The sequence below is a fragment of the Silene latifolia genome, chromosome 3 (genome assembly GCF_048544455.1).
Source record: "Silene latifolia isolate original U9 population chromosome 3, ASM4854445v1, whole genome shotgun sequence".
Lineage (NCBI taxonomy): Eukaryota > Viridiplantae > Streptophyta > Magnoliopsida > Caryophyllales > Caryophyllaceae > Silene > Silene latifolia.
This window is the reverse complement of record NC_133528.1, coordinates 29,358,968-29,374,189: the sequence shown is the minus strand read 5'-3', so window position 1 is coordinate 29,374,189 and position 15,222 is coordinate 29,358,968. Positions and strand designations below refer to the sequence as shown.

Sequence of the window (15,222 nt, the reverse complement as noted above, 5' to 3'; positions counted from 1 at the left end):
TGCATTCAACCAACCAAGATCGATCAGTAGAGGCCGCTAACGTGGGCGGGATTGGGTGTCTGATTAAAGGGCTTACCAATACGTACCTTCACCTCTTACTCAGAAACTTTGGATAGTGGACGATCTTATCCAGGGCGTACGAGAGTCATTCTAGAGATAGGATGCTAAAGAGGGACGATTTCCTTATCTTTAGTACCTATGTCAAACGCTGCTTTGTGCTTCGATTTGACCGAGGTATAAAGTGGATTTCGAACGGGTTCCAGGCATCCCATAAATGCTTGGTGGCGACTCCGAACATCTCTAATCGTTTCGAGACCCTTACCGAGACGAAACTGACCGATCTAAAACGATCCGGTCGAAAGCATTTTTTCGCCGCCGAGCGTGGCTTTCAAAAGACCGATGTATGTCCACAGATCGGCTGGGCTTGCAAGTGGGCCATGTCCACAGTAAGTTTTTAATTACTTTGCATATTAGTTTAGATCTTGCAACCTATTAAACATAACCTCTAGTCCTTCTTGTTTTGTGCTTTGAGCCATTTTTATGGTTCGATTGGGTGATTTGGATAGTTGGCACATTGAGGACAATGTGATGTTTAGCTTTGGGGGGGGGGGGGGGGATTGCATTTGCATATAGTGTAGTTTGCATGTAGTGTATAAAATTTGAAAATTTTTTTGAGAAATTTTTGCTTTGTGCTTGCTTGTTGCCTACTTTCCTCTTTGCTTATCCTAATAATAGCTTGTTGCTAATGATTTATTCTTTAATGATGGGATATTAGCTATATGGGGATGTCTTGACATAGTAGGTGGGATATGGAGAATGAACCGAATAGGCTTGATCTTGACTTTTGGCAAGCTACAAAATTGGTAAGGTAGAACCTCCTTTAAGGCCATTTCATCTTTATTTGGTCTCACTTAGGTGAGTGTAGGTGTCTCCTTATAATGTGTGTTACATCAAAACGCACAAGTATGGTCTTCATGTCATCTCTCGGTAAGCGTGCATTCATTTGTTATAGCATTTTGGAGCCATTCACATGATATTTTAGACTTTTTGACCCCTTCACAAAATTTATCCTTAGCTACATCATTAAAATTGCCTACCCTTGTTGAGCTAGTAGCTTAGTTGGATAGTGTTTGGGTGCTCATTGGGATATGTTTTGTTTCTGAAGTCATGTGAGCTTGGTCTTAATGCTCAAAAAAAAGAGAAAAAAAGAAATGAAAAAAATTGGAAAAATGAGAATGAAAAAAATGAAGAAAGAAAAGAAATGAATGAATGAGAAAAAGCATGAAAAAAAAAAGAAGTATGCAAAGAAAAGAAAAAGAAGAAGAAGAAAAGATGTGAGAAATTCTCAAGCATTATTTGTTATATTTTGGAGAATTTTCTTATGATTTGAGTTGCAAAATTGGGTTAGAATTGGGATTGAGCATCCTTGCATTTTGGTAGTTGCTAGCTTGACTTAGCTCCACATTACCATAACTCTTTTGTTCCCCTTTCTCACCCATGTTTATTTGCCTTCTTCCTACCCATTTGGCTTCTTTATTATGCTTACATTTGATTGTTTACTTGCTAATTTTGACATGTTTACCATATTAGATTGCGGGCACATTGTTATAACTTGAGGATAATTTAGTGTTCATTCACAAAAATTGTCCTTTCACATAAAAAAAGAGTTTAAGTGCACCGTAAGAGTCCATAAGTCGAAAGATCATGCAAGAGCTTAAAGGTTCATTCAAAGTTTTCCATGCTACGCCGTCGTGTAAATCTCATCCGTGTTTTGCTTTATTCCTTGCCCATGTTGTTTTGGGTTTCTAATCATTATGCTTAGCTTGTTTAGGATATAGCAATAGACGGGATTTGGTCTCTTGCTTGAGGACAAGCAAGGATTTAGCTTGGGGGAGTTTGATAAGTGCATATTTTATACATTTTAACCCCCTATATTAGCTTGATTTTACATGTCTTTAGCACTTATCTTAAGTGTTTTATAGCTAATATTTGCATTTCTAGTTGTTTTGGATGCTTTGACATATTTTGTAGGGAATAAGCTTTTTGGAGCTAAAATGACTACAAAGTACTAGAAATTGCAAGCTAAGAGGAAAGAAGACCAAATGGACTAAGGATTGGATGTTGCATGGACTTTGTGCCTCAAGTTGCATGGATTTTGCATGGGATTTTATTGGATCAATTAGCAAAATACAATGTGATCAAATGTCCAAGTCAAGCCCAAATTGCAAGTCAAAAGTCAAGGGGAAAGCATGGGATTCCAAAAGATCTTAAGATGCCAAATGCAAGCATTAACCGGGTGATTAATCGCACAACTAATCACCCACATAGGATTCTCCAAGGAATTAAGAGAAGAATTAAAGCAATTTACCGAGGAACACACGACCCCTATCGGGGCCGCCCAACCCCGATCGGGGTTACATGCTCATTGATTTCTTACGTTTTCTTCTCCTCTCCTATAAATAGGAGAGGTATTCCTAGGTTTTAGGCATCCAATTTTACGTCCAAGTTTACTTACAATAAGCCTCAAGCATTATATTTTCTCTCATTAGTTTTCATTTCAATTTATAAGTTGTTAAGCATTCCATAGTTAATCTTTCAACATTTTGTACTACAAACTATTGTTCAAGCATTTGATATTCAAGCTTTTGGTTAATTGTTCTTCCATATAAGTTCTCCTTTATAAGGTATTTCTAATTCCTAGTTTACAATTTACATTATTGTTTTAGTTATCACATAGTTATTATAATCAAGTATCTCATTCTACATTAGCATTGATCTTTTCACATGTTATATCATCTAATTAATATAAATCATATAACCATGCTTAATATTTCTTATAATTTTAGTTTGCAATTTACATTTTAGTATGAGTAGCTAAATTTCCTAGTCTAAAGGCTAGGAGAGCCATGCAAAATCAAATATGTAACATGATTAAATAAGTTCATAATAATATTGTTCAATTGTTTCCATCACATGTTTGCTTTGTTACGCTTAATCTTTGATTATTGGTCGTAGTCGTAGATTAAATTTGTTCATTCGTTCTAAAGTCGAGAGGCACGGAATTGAATTAGACTAAGCATGTGTGGTAGGATGACCTAGTCATGGACGAGAGTTTTTCTAGGACCCGGTCTATGGTTGATACTAATGCCGTAAGGTGGGTATCTTTAAGCCTAAGCAATTGACAAAATTATTAGTATCAAGTTTATCATGTTCATATGTTTACCTTTGCATGAGTGACCCGAACCCTTTAGACTATCTTTTATCATATTATTTACATTGCATTTTTATTAATCATCAACCAAACAAACCAAACCCAAATTGTAGTCAACCTTGATAAAAATCTACCCATAGCAATTCACGACGTAATTCCTGTTTCCTTGTGTTTGACCCCTATTACTACATTAATTTTTGTCTAGCGCGATAAACCTATCACTAATTTGAGATGATTAAGATCTAATTAATAAAGTATTAAAAAAAGCATAAACCAGGCATGCTAATCTAAGTAGTACAAATGGGTATTTTTACTAAAGATTAAGTACAAAAATTAGGGTTACTAAGGGCTTAAATGACTATTAAGATCCTTAACAAAAGTTGAGAAAATGCTTCTCTCTTAGGGAGATGAGCATATCCGTCTTCCTAGTCCCGTCTCGATATGCTCGTCTGCGCGTCTTGGATTCTGGCGTGGATGGTTCTGTCTTGTGATCCGATCTGATCTTGGAGGAGACGCCCGTCCTAGCTGTTGGAAGACGCTCGTCCTAGCCAAGGGACGCTCGGATTGTGCTGTTCTGGGACGCTCATCTTGGCCATCAAGACGCTCGTCCTGGAGCTTGAAGACGCCCGAATTCTGGGAAATCCGCTCGGATCCTGGGACAGAGAGCTTTTATTCTTTTTGTTCCTCAACAATCCGCGGGGATTTTGTTGAGGATGCAAGGATCCTTTCGTCATTGCCCAGTTCACTATATTATCTACATAGGCCTCTAGTTCTTGTCTTCTCTTTGATGCTTGATCATTAGGTCCGATCCATTTAGCTCCAATTTGGCATGTAAATGCAAGGCTATCACTCATTTCCTACCAAAGGTGACAATCTTCAAAGTATATGCAAAATGGGAGGCCATAGATAGTAAATGACCCAAATATGCACTATAAATCATAGGAACGGGGTCAATTCGAGGACTAAATGTGCTCCAATATGAGTGACATCAGAAAACCCATGATACAAACATGAGTAAGCATCACGGTATGGTTGACGTCAATCGTTATCCATCCTTAGGCCCAGATAAGAATTTGGACCGTCCAGACGGGACGATTGGTCGAATGGGTTGGGTTGGGCCTAGGAAGGCCGAATAAAACAGCCTAAGAAGGTCGAGTAATGAAAACCGACAACTGTCTCATATAAACTATTCCCTAACCTTGTTTAAGTTTCACCCTTGGCAGCACGTAAGTGTATTACTCCCCAGCGGGGTCGCCAAACTGTGGACACGGGAGGCCCACGGGGGCGCTTGGAAAACAAGCGTTTGCATTTGTGGAGTCGCCACCAATTTATTGTGGAAAATTGGAAACCGTTCGAATACCTCGCGTCATGTCAAGACACAAAGTAGTGACATAGACACCAAGAACTCGTTACCCTTAGCATTCTATGTCTAGAATGACTCTCGTGGATGCCAATAAACACGGATGTTCACAGAGATCTGGAGTAAGGGGTGAGGGTACGTATTAGAAAGTCCTTTTAATGAACACATAATCCCGCACACCTCGATAGCGGCCTCTACTAATGATTAGGGAAATCATTTGTACTCGATATGTTGTCGATTTATATGCATGCAATGCAACATCCACAGATTAATCCTAGCATGTGAGATTATACTAAGTCGGTGAACATGTATTTAGCATTCAATTATGTCGAAGTAGGGCTTAGAATTAATTACATGTGAAAACAAGTAAATAATCATCCAATACAATAAATAAATAAGTGCAATAATTAAAATTACAATAATTACAACGACTTAATTGATCTACGTCAAAAATATATTTAAGACGGATAATTTGAGAAAAATTGGAGAAAATAAAATAGGTTAGAAAACATGGACAGATTAAGGGTGATACTGCGGATAATAGCCGATTAATACGTAAACTAACGAATTAGGTCAAAGCAAGAATGGAAGTTCTAAGACAGAACTCAATCCGGAATAGGCGCAGCAATGCTGCGTCTCTTAGAAGAGGCGCAGTGGTCACTGCGACTGTTCCTGAGGTGAGTTCTGGCTGTGAAGTTAAAACTTCGAATTGTTAATGTTCGTTGGTAATTTTAATGGTTGATTATGGACATTGATTGACTCGGATTAAAGTGATTTAACACATTATTTACGTATGAATTCGTCATAAAAGCGATAAAAATGAAGTAGAACGAAACAAAACGGATTAAAACTAATTACAAATTAATTACAAATTAACTAGGGTTAAGCGATAGAGACGGGAACGAATTAGACAAACGTGATAAACTGACGGAAGCATATACAAAAGTCGAGTTCCAGAGACTCGATATGAACAAATCGAATCTCCAAAATCCTGGTTTGATTTAATGACGAAAACCCGCAAATATTGATTATGAGGGATTTAGGTCGAATTAAAGCGTAATATTTATTATGAATTTGCGTCAAAGTTATTATATACGAATAAAAGAGAAGAAAATAATAAAACAAAGGAAAAGGGAACGGATTAACAGAAAGGCGAGGAGGAAGAAGAAAAGTTGGAAATGCGGCAGCCTCTGGAAGAGGCGCAGCAGATGCTGTGACTCTTCGAAGAGGCGCAGCAGTTGCTGTGTTTCTTCGAAGAGGCGCGGCAGTTGCTGCGTTTCTTCTCGACGTCTGCCTACTGCTAATTCGTAAAAACTGTTTAACAAAAGGGTTTTAGAAATCGGTTTTAAGTATACTTTTGACGTAAATCTTACATTAATGATACAAAAATAAAATACAATAAAAAAAAAGATGGGATTTACACCCTCAAACTTACATGTTTGACGAAACGAGAGTAACTAAGTTAATGTTTAGTGATTGTTGGACTCGAATGTATGAAGAAAGTGCCCTCGTCAGAGGATTTAGATTAAACTGATTGATTAATTGAGGTGTAGTTGGTCAAATTGGTCGGTCATGCAACGTGACTGGTACTCAAAAGGATCCGAGCTTACGTGGTCGATTGATCAACCACGTAGATGTCAATAAGTTTAGAGCACGGTCTTAGAATGCAAAGGGAGAAGAGAAGGGCGGACACTCGCGTGAAAAATATGAGGAACGAAGGTCCCTATTTATACTAATCACACTGAGGAATTATGGAATGACTAAAACTTTGGAAACAAATCTCGAAAAAATATGAAAAAACGCAGAAAAGAGCTGGGGAAGAGGTGCAGCAGTTGCTGCCATCCTTCGAAGAGGCGCAGCAGATGCCGCGTCCTTTCCCCAGAGGTTTCCTCCTGCGGAAGAAAGATTTTCACGTTTCTTTTATGGAATTGCGGTAGATCTCTACTTCCTTATTCCTTAAAATAAGATTTTCGGGATATATTTTGCCAAAAAATATAAAATTAATTTATGGAATAAATATATGGAATATTCTAGAACATTCCGACTCGGCATTTTAAACGGTTTATTGGAAAATGAAGCGGTTTTTGACCTGGACTCCAAATGAACTCTAATTACTGTCAGAACGACCGTAATGGAACGTAGATGACAACCTAGGAGTAGACACAAATATTTGAGCTATCACTTGACGATAAACTTACGAACTGTCATAAATCGTTCCGCGTACCAAACATGCGGCCCAATCATAACCGGGTGTTTGGCGGGTGGTGCAGAAACGAGGTATCTACACATTCCCCCTAAATGAGAACTTTGTCCTAAAGTTCACCGCTCAACATTCCTGATAGCACTCTCGTAGTCCTTATAAAAGGGTTCAAGACTAATAAATTCCGGGTTTCATCACACTCCCTTACTATTATAATTCCCATAAAACTAATCAATTCTATATAGCTTCCGTGCTCACGTTTTAAGGTTCTACTGTCGTAGGCACATCCCGACTCGCGGAATTACTTTCATACAATCCTCATGACTATATGCATACACGCAATGAAATGTCTCTCCCGGAGAGCGACTTAGTTGGCTGGCAATGAAATGTCTCTCCCATAAAGAAATCAAGTCGCTTACGCGGAGGGGGACTTTGAAGTCAAATATCTCTTCCGGAGAGCGACTTAATTGGCTGGCAGTATTCACACCAAATATCCCCCTTCCTCATTTCGTTCATACCGAAATTTTAAATTAAAAAAAAAACCAATTTAACACCTTAACATTATCATACTTGATTTTTCCTCAAAATCCCCCTCAAATCAGTCAATTATTTTAATTAAAACACAAATGATTAATCTCTAGGCAATATCAAACAAGTTTTTGGGTCGCTCTTGTTCAATCTCCATTAAAATCCAAGTTTCAACAAGTTGTCTTGGTGATGTTGATTTGGTACGTTATTGTTTTTGTTGATGATGACTCTTTATCGACAAATGGAGGATTGGCTGCTTAGACTGCCCAGATCCAAGTCATTTAAGAGGATGATGATCTGAGACCAAGTCGCTCAGGAGAACGACGATCTGAGCTCAAATCGCTCTCCACCTGGGCGACTTGACTTCATATCACAAAGTCCAAGTTTGGCTTCCTATTAACTAACACCTTGGGTATGGTCGCTCAGCGGGTGCACAATTTGAATCCGAGCCTACCTTCGGTGATGACGTGGACCCATTTTGGATAAATACTTTGAAATCACACCCTTTAATTTTCGTTAATTTATTTGTGTTTAAGCACCATTTCGGAAAAAAAAATTCTATTAATGTCCTAATTACTTGAAAACTAGTTTTATTGCCCGTGAATTTCATGGGATATTTTGTTTTTAGTGTGATATTTTTAATGTTTCTAGTAATTGAAAGTTTATAAAATATCAAATCACATAGTAAGATTACCTTATGAATAATTCATGATATATCGTGTACTAAAAATACGGCCATTGATATGTTAACATAATGATCAAAGTCGATAAATTAACGAGTGCTATTTTTTCAAAAGTAAAATGATGAAAAATGTCAACAAATATCTAAATAAAAAATACAGTTGGAAAAAAAAAACAAAAAAACTATTACTCATTCACGTTGATGTCGTCAATTTTACACTTAGTTTTTAATATATAGTTCTTTAAACAATCCTAATATTTTACTTCTCCATATAGTTTTCTTTCTCCAATGAATCGTCCCTATAAAAAAGTAACTCACCAATTAGTGCGAATCAACCAACAAAACAGTGGAATTTGTTTTATATAATATTATCGTTATTAACTTAAACTTCTTCTTAAATAGAGAAAGAAAGAGGTAATAGGAATGAAGTATTAGAGATGTAAGTATGTTAACTTTTGAATAGATCAACACCACAAATCTTGGTAGACCCTAAATGAGAACAAAACAAATACGATGAAGTTGAAAAATGTGATCAAAACTTCATACCAATGGAACTTGCACTAAAAAAGAAATAAATTAGTTAATATTCTAAAACCTTAATACATTTACCTTAATTGGAATAGAATCATAGGAAGATTATTGAGACATTTAGTTCTACTAACAATAGAGATGAGAAAAATTTTGGTTCATAAATTTTGCCTTCCAACAAAAATATATAAACAATTGAGGATGCGTTATGACTTTTGAGCATCATTTTCATTATTATCAAATTTAATATAAGTATAAATATGAATCAAGGTTCATGACTTTTGAGTTTTGAGCATCCTTTTTTTCATTATTATGAAATTTAATATAAATATAAATAAGGAGTAAGGAGAAATGGAATGTATAAGATTTTTTTTGGTGAAGGTAAGTATATTAATAAAAGAATGAACCGAATACAACAATAGGATAGTTCGTATGCATATACACTCTTAAAGAACAATAGGAAAAAAATAAACTCTCATCCTAGGTTATCCATCCATACTTTGTGACGCTGCTGTAAGGTACTATGATTGTTCTTGCTCCAACGATGCTTAACATTAGTAACAATCCTGCACACAAGTATATCAGGCCTGCACACCTGCTGCTGAAGACGTGCAATGTTCCTTGCATGCCAAATTTCATAAGCAAGGCCTACCACACAAGCACTAATCACTTTCCTTTGCAGTTTACTTTTACCTCTTCCTGATGCACACCATTGATCAAAAGATTGTGGAGGAAATTTGATACATAAACGCTGCTGCAGAATGCTGATACACTGCTTGCTGAACTCACATTCATAGAACAAATGGTGGTGGGTCTCTGTTCCATCCTCACACAGGTAGCAAGTAGTTTCCTGCCCAAAACCCATGCGAGCAATTCTGTCTCTTATCAGTAGTCGCTCCAGTTTGCTGGCCCAATAAATAAAAGAAGTTTTAGGGATATTGAGAGAATTCCAGCAAGTATACCGCCATTGAACTTTCGTGGCTGGTGACCTAATCCATTGATAACCAGCATCCACAGTATAGGGTTTATTTTGATTTAACCACTGGCTACCAACATAAGCTGCTTTGAAGGACTCTTTAACTTGGATAATCTTCTTCCATGACCAACTGCAATCCAATGGTGCAGTGTAATCATGCCAATCACCAGATTTCATATAGACATGGTTCACCCAACGAACCCAAAGGTGATCCTTCTTAGCAGCTAGCCACCAAGTGTACTTCCCAAGCAAAGCTTTATTCCATTCTTTCAAATTTTTTATACCAAGCCCTCCCTCTTCTTTAGGAGTGCAACAAGTCTTCCAATTCACATTGGGTGCTCTAGCATATGAATCCTTGCCACTCCATAAGAAGTTCCTACAAATAGAATCAATCTTGTTCATGATCCCATTGGGAATCAGGAAAATGTTTGCCCAGTAAGTGTGAATAGTGGTTAGAACAGAATTAACTAGCACTAAACGCCCTGCATAAGAGAGGTGCCTAGTGCCCCAGGATCTGATCTTAGCAACTATTCTCTCAGTCAACTTAGAGCATTCATTCTTGGACAGTTTTTTGGAGGAGATGGGAACTCCCAGGTATCTAAAAGGCAGTGTCCCTTTCCTGAAACTAGAGACTTGAAGAATGTTAGCCATAGTGGTACCAGGCATACCATTAAAGTAGATGTCAGTCTTAGTTTTATTAAGACATAATCCTGAAGAAGCAGAAAAGGCAGGAAAACCCCTCAGCAGCCACATGATAGAAGTTTCAGTACCCTTGCAAAACAAAAGTAGGTCATCCGCAAAAAGGAGATGGTTAAGTTTGAGAGGCTACACAGAGGATGGAATTGGAAGTTTGATTGCTGAGAAATGACATTTAAGATACGAGATAAATACTCCATACAAAGGGTGAAAAGCAAAGGGGAAAGGGGATCCCCTTGCCTTAACCCTCTCTTGCCAGAGAAAAAACCAAAGGAGTTTCCATTGATGTTCAATGAATAGGAAGGTGTTGTAACACAGGTCATAATCAGTTCAACAAACCTCTTGGGAAATTTAATAGCAACAACCATTTGGTGGACAAACTTCCACTCCACCGTATCATAAGCTTTCCTGAGATCAATTTTGATTGCCATCTTGGGGAAGCAGCTTTCCTATTGTACATTCTCACAAGGTCTTGGCAGATAAGCACATTCTCAACAATGTTTCTCCCTTTTATGAAAGCCCCTTGATTACTACTAATTATGTCAGGTAATACCTCTCCCAGTCTTGTGCATAAAATCTTTGCAATGCTTTTGTAGATGATATTACAACAAGATATGGGACGAAATTCAGTGACAGAGGTAGGATTATGGACTTTTGGTATAAGTGTAAGAGCGGTAGTGTTTGTTTGCTTCAGTAGCTTACCAGTACTGAAGAAGTCAAGAACAACAGTAGTGATATCAGGGCCAACCACATCCCACGAGTCCCTATAAAACTGACTAGAGAAGCCATCAGGTCTAGGGGATTTTGTGGCAGGGATGGCAAAAATACTAGCTTTTACCTCATCAGGATGCACAGGCTTGAGCAGTGTGACTTTGTGTTGATCAGTAAGCATTGGACCAGTTCTGACAGTAGCTTTGTGGACATCAGAAGTGACTGCACTAGTGCCAACAAGGTCTTCATAATAATTCAAAAAAGCCTGTTCAATATCAGGGGGACTGCAATGACTGTTATCCTCACAGTCCTGAATTTGAAGAATTTTGTTTTGGATTTGTCTAGTTTTAATTTGAGCATGGAAAAAATGAGTATTTTCATCACCCTCTTGGATCCAGGCCACTTAAGATTTTTGACTGAGAAAGCTATGATGAGCCTTGCATAGCTCTCTATAAATAGAAGCAGCTTCCAATTCCTCTGCCATTATCAAATGATTAGCAGGATCATTGTGCATCTGCTCTTGTAATTTGTCCAGTCTGATTTTGGCCACCCCCACTGCTTTCTCAATATCAGAGTACCCAATTCTGTTAAGCTCCCTCAATGGCTTCTTAAGATTCCTTAGTTTGGTGACCACTTGGTACATAAGAGTGCCAGAGACAGGTTGATTCCAGGAAGAGTGAATGAGATCTTTGAAATTAGGATAACTCCCCCACATGTTGAAGTATCTAAAGTAGGGTTTCCTGTGTGCCACAGTTATCCTATAACAAATGCAAGGATTATGGTCAAATAGCCCCTCAGGAAGGAAGAAAGCATAACATTCAGAATAGCTTCTCATCCACTCATCATTGACCAAGCATTTGTCAATCCTGGAAAAGACACGAGTAGTTGGTTCATGCTTGTTGTTCCATGTAAAGAAAGCTCCCTGACCTTTGACATCAGTAACTTCACAATACTCAACATAAGCCCTAAAATCTGCTATATCAGCCCATAAGACAGGTCGACCTATTTTTTCATGGAAGTCCAACACATTATTAAAGTCACCACAGAGACATCAAGGGATATTACACCCATCTTTGATATGCATTAAGTCCACCCAAAGCTGTTTCCTTTCCTCATCATCATTAGAACCATAGACAGCAGTGAATAAAAAAGTGTCACCAGAAGAGAGTTCATTAACCCTAATTGTTATTTGCTTTACATATGCACTAAACTAATATGGAAAATTTGTTGTATCCAGATAATCCATACCCTACCACCGGGATGCTGATTATTGTTATGAATACCCTGCCAGTGCTGACCCAAAATACTAAGAACTCCATTAATATCTCGATCCTTTATTATGTGCTCAACTAAACCATAAAGTCCTACATTATTGTGGTGCAAAAATCTTTTAATGTCTAACTGTTTAGAGAGCTTATTCATACCCAGTACGTTCTAGCAGCCCAGATTATCCATTATTAACAATATCAGGTGGTTCAGACAGTCCCCCATTCACATTTTTTGTAGGACTGGTCAAAACAGCAGCATATGATGGCCCAACAGTCCCAGGACCTGGTGTGCCAGTTTGATGCTCTTGTCTAACCATCCTAGTAACAGCAGAAATAGGTGTGATGGCAGGGACTCTAACACTCCCAGTAGCAGGTGGAATAACACTATTGGGAGCCGGTCTCACTGGCACATTCTGTTGAGGTTTAGCCACAGGTCTCCAAATTTTCCTTGGCTGAGGTGCAACTTTAGGTACTGGAGCATTCACAGGTTGGGCCTTAGTAGGCTTTTTGCAGACATCACTGCTGTTTTAGCAGGATTCTCACTGAAAGGATCCGGCCTGATTATTGAGTAATTAGGGTATCTAGTTCAATAAGTTTAGAATAATAATATAAGTAAATAACAAGGAAGAATTAAGTATAAAGAATATTGTTTGTATTACTTTGATAAGCTGAGTACAAATTTGTGTATATAACTGAATATTCAGGGAATAATGAGAGATAAATTATAAATTATTCATGAATAAATCTGTCCCCTCTACAATTGTTTGATCATGCTATTTATAGATCCTCAGATGTTAACTTTGTAATCTCAACGTTCTTCTTAATTTTCGGAGTTGTTACCTGATTAATAGGGCACATTTCCTATTAATCCGGTTGACTCGTTCTTCCTTAACTAATCTTTGGCTTTTCTCCTTTTACACGTATAGATTCATGGGAATAAGGTAGTCTTGTAGTTAGACTTGGTCTTCCTTGAGAATAGGATGTGAGCATTTATCTTTATATAACCGTCTTGTTGCTCTTCAACTTGATCCAGCCTGCTTAAGTATCCTGCCAGGCTTTTCTGCACTTACCATCAGGCTTTTCTTCTAGGATTTAGTAGCTTGCTTATCTTGTGGTTCCCTTTGTCTACTAAATAGTAGTTAGATTTGTTCGGTCCTCGGTTGCCTCATTCAGCCTAATAGGATCAGGCTAAATTACAGTCAGACCAGGCTAATTTGGGCCTAACAATAGCCCCTTGACATTTTACCCGTGCTGGATCAGGCCAGGGGTTAGATGTCAATTTACCGAGCTAAACAATAAAAAGAATCACATTTATTCAAGGACTCTTAGACTTCTAGTGACCGTTAAACACTGCAACGGCTAATTGCATGATGTCATGCTGACAGTTTTGCGTTTTCTAGGGTTTTTGCACCGTTGCTCCTTCTTCTATAAATACGGTATTTGTGATGAGTTTATTTTTCACCAAATTTCTTCCACTTTCCTTGCTAAATCTTCTCTAAAATTCTCCCATATTTCTCAGGAACTCTAATTTGCTAACTTATAATTTCTCATTAAATAAAATTCATCACGATAAACAAAACAATAAAGGATATGGGAGCCAAAAAGCGTCCTGCTTCCCAGAAAGCTGCTGCTGAGCCTGAACCCAAAGACGTCCATGAGGAGGAGGTGGTTGAAATTGATCCTCCTGCTTTTAAATATCAAGATTCTATTTTTTCTGCTCTTCAATCTCTGGATCCTTATTTCCCTGAAGAAAACTTATTGAAAACGAACTATGATAGGGTTTTAAGGGAGAAAAAATTAATTCCTGATTCGACTGGGGTTTGGATTCCTGAGTCTTGTCCAGTCAGAGCTAATTGGGTGTCACCTGGTTGGTTCTGTATTTATGAATGGGCGTTCAAAGCAGGTTGTAAGTTACCTTTTACTCCTTTAATGATTGATACTATTCGTGCTATGGAAGTATCACCTTTCCAAATCATGCCAATGGTTTGGAAACTTATCCACTCTATTGAAAATTTATGTGCCAAGTATAAACTTGTAATTACTATTAATGATATAAAGGCAGTATATCATATGAAAAATCCTTCTACTGGTCGTTTCAATTTGAGAATTAAGTCGAAAATGTCTCCATTAATCACTAACCTGGACTCTGGAGATGATAAAAGCTGGGCAAAAACTTTCCTGTTTACCCGGACTGAAAGTCTGGGGTCAGGCTTTGATTATCTGAGATATCCTCCTTTGGAGAGTGGTAGGTTTCCTGTACTCTTAATTTGCAGTTTATATTATACGAAATTAGGATATTTAAGTTTTACCTGTGCATTTTTGGTAATATTTGTAGCTCCTGATTGGAACTTCGACCCTCTTGACGAGGATGTTGTTTCAAGGATAGAGGCTTTTCTTTCTATTCCTGAGGAAGAGAGGGCTTGGCCCGCTAGTCTGGGCAGGGATTTATTGCCCCGGTATATGAAGACTAAGCTGAGTGTGGTTAAAGTACCCAAAGGCAAGCCTAGCTCCACTGCTCTTTCCTGTATGTCTTCTATATGTCTCTATGTCGATTGTTGTCTTCTTATTGCTTCTCTTCTGATATTTATATATATTCTTTATATATTCAGTATTCAGGTCTTCTGCTAGGTTGGCCAGCTTTACTGCCAAATATTTGAAAGCTGGGGTTGTTAGGATTGCTGAACAGTCCAAGAGCCAGGAGGCTAGTGGGAGTGACAAGACGCTTGACGTTTTGGTTTCTGATGTCCAGCCTCCCCAGGAACCGCCCAGGCTAGTATCACCAGAGGTCGTTCAAGCCTCCAAAAGGAGGAGGGAAGCTGTTATTCCTGAAGAAGAAGGGAGAGAGAAAGAGCCTATTCAGGCTCAGCCAATCAGAAGTGTGTCTGCTCGGATTGATGGTATGGATGCTGCCTGGGCGCAGATAAATGATTTCTCTGCTGGTATGAGCAGCCAGCTTTTATCTGATGGTGAGTCTTCTACTAAAGTGGTTTCTATCTTGTCTTCTCTTGTGAAAAAGGCTACTGCCTTTGTTTCCCAAGCTAAGGAGGTTAGTTGCAAAAGGA

At 38.1% G+C, this 15,222-nt stretch overlaps 2 protein-coding genes across 2 annotated transcripts; both read right to left on the bottom strand.

Annotated features, from left to right (window-relative positions):
* Window positions 1–8,984: 8,984 nt before the first annotated feature.
* Window positions 8,985–10,238, bottom strand: LOC141648891 (uncharacterized). The gene has a single exon (XM_074457598.1). The coding sequence runs from the start codon at window positions 10,236–10,238 to the stop codon at window positions 8,985–8,987; it is 1,254 nt and encodes a 417-aa protein (XP_074313699.1).
* Window positions 10,239–10,506: 268 nt separating this feature from the next.
* On the bottom strand, window positions 10,507–12,211 carry LOC141648889 (uncharacterized). The gene is made up of 4 exons (XM_074457597.1): window positions 12,176–12,211; window positions 11,958–12,102; window positions 11,329–11,894; window positions 10,507–11,157 (listed from the first exon to the last, which is right to left on the bottom strand). The coding sequence occupies exons 1-4, from the start codon at window positions 12,209–12,211 to the stop codon at window positions 10,507–10,509; spliced, it is 1,398 nt and encodes a 465-aa protein (XP_074313698.1).
* Between the last annotated feature and the right edge of the window lie 3,011 nt (window positions 12,212–15,222).

Excerpts from the sequence above, each read along its gene's own strand:
- LOC141648891 (XM_074457598.1), bottom strand. The coding sequence starts at position 10,238 with ATGTGGCTGCTGAGGGGTTTTCCTGCCTTTTCTGCTTCTTCAGGATTA.
- LOC141648889 (XM_074457597.1), bottom strand. The coding sequence starts at position 12,211 with ATGGAGTTCTTAGTATTTTGGGTCAGCACTGGCAGG. Across the intron at positions 12,103-12,175 it reads TTTGGGTCAGCACTGGCAGG|TTTAGTGCATATGTAAAGCA; the intron begins GTATTCATAACA and ends TTTCCATATTAG. Across the intron at positions 11,895-11,957 it reads AATGCATATCAAAGATGGGT|GTCGACCTGTCTTATGGGCT; the intron begins GTAATATCCCTT and ends ATGAAAAAATAG.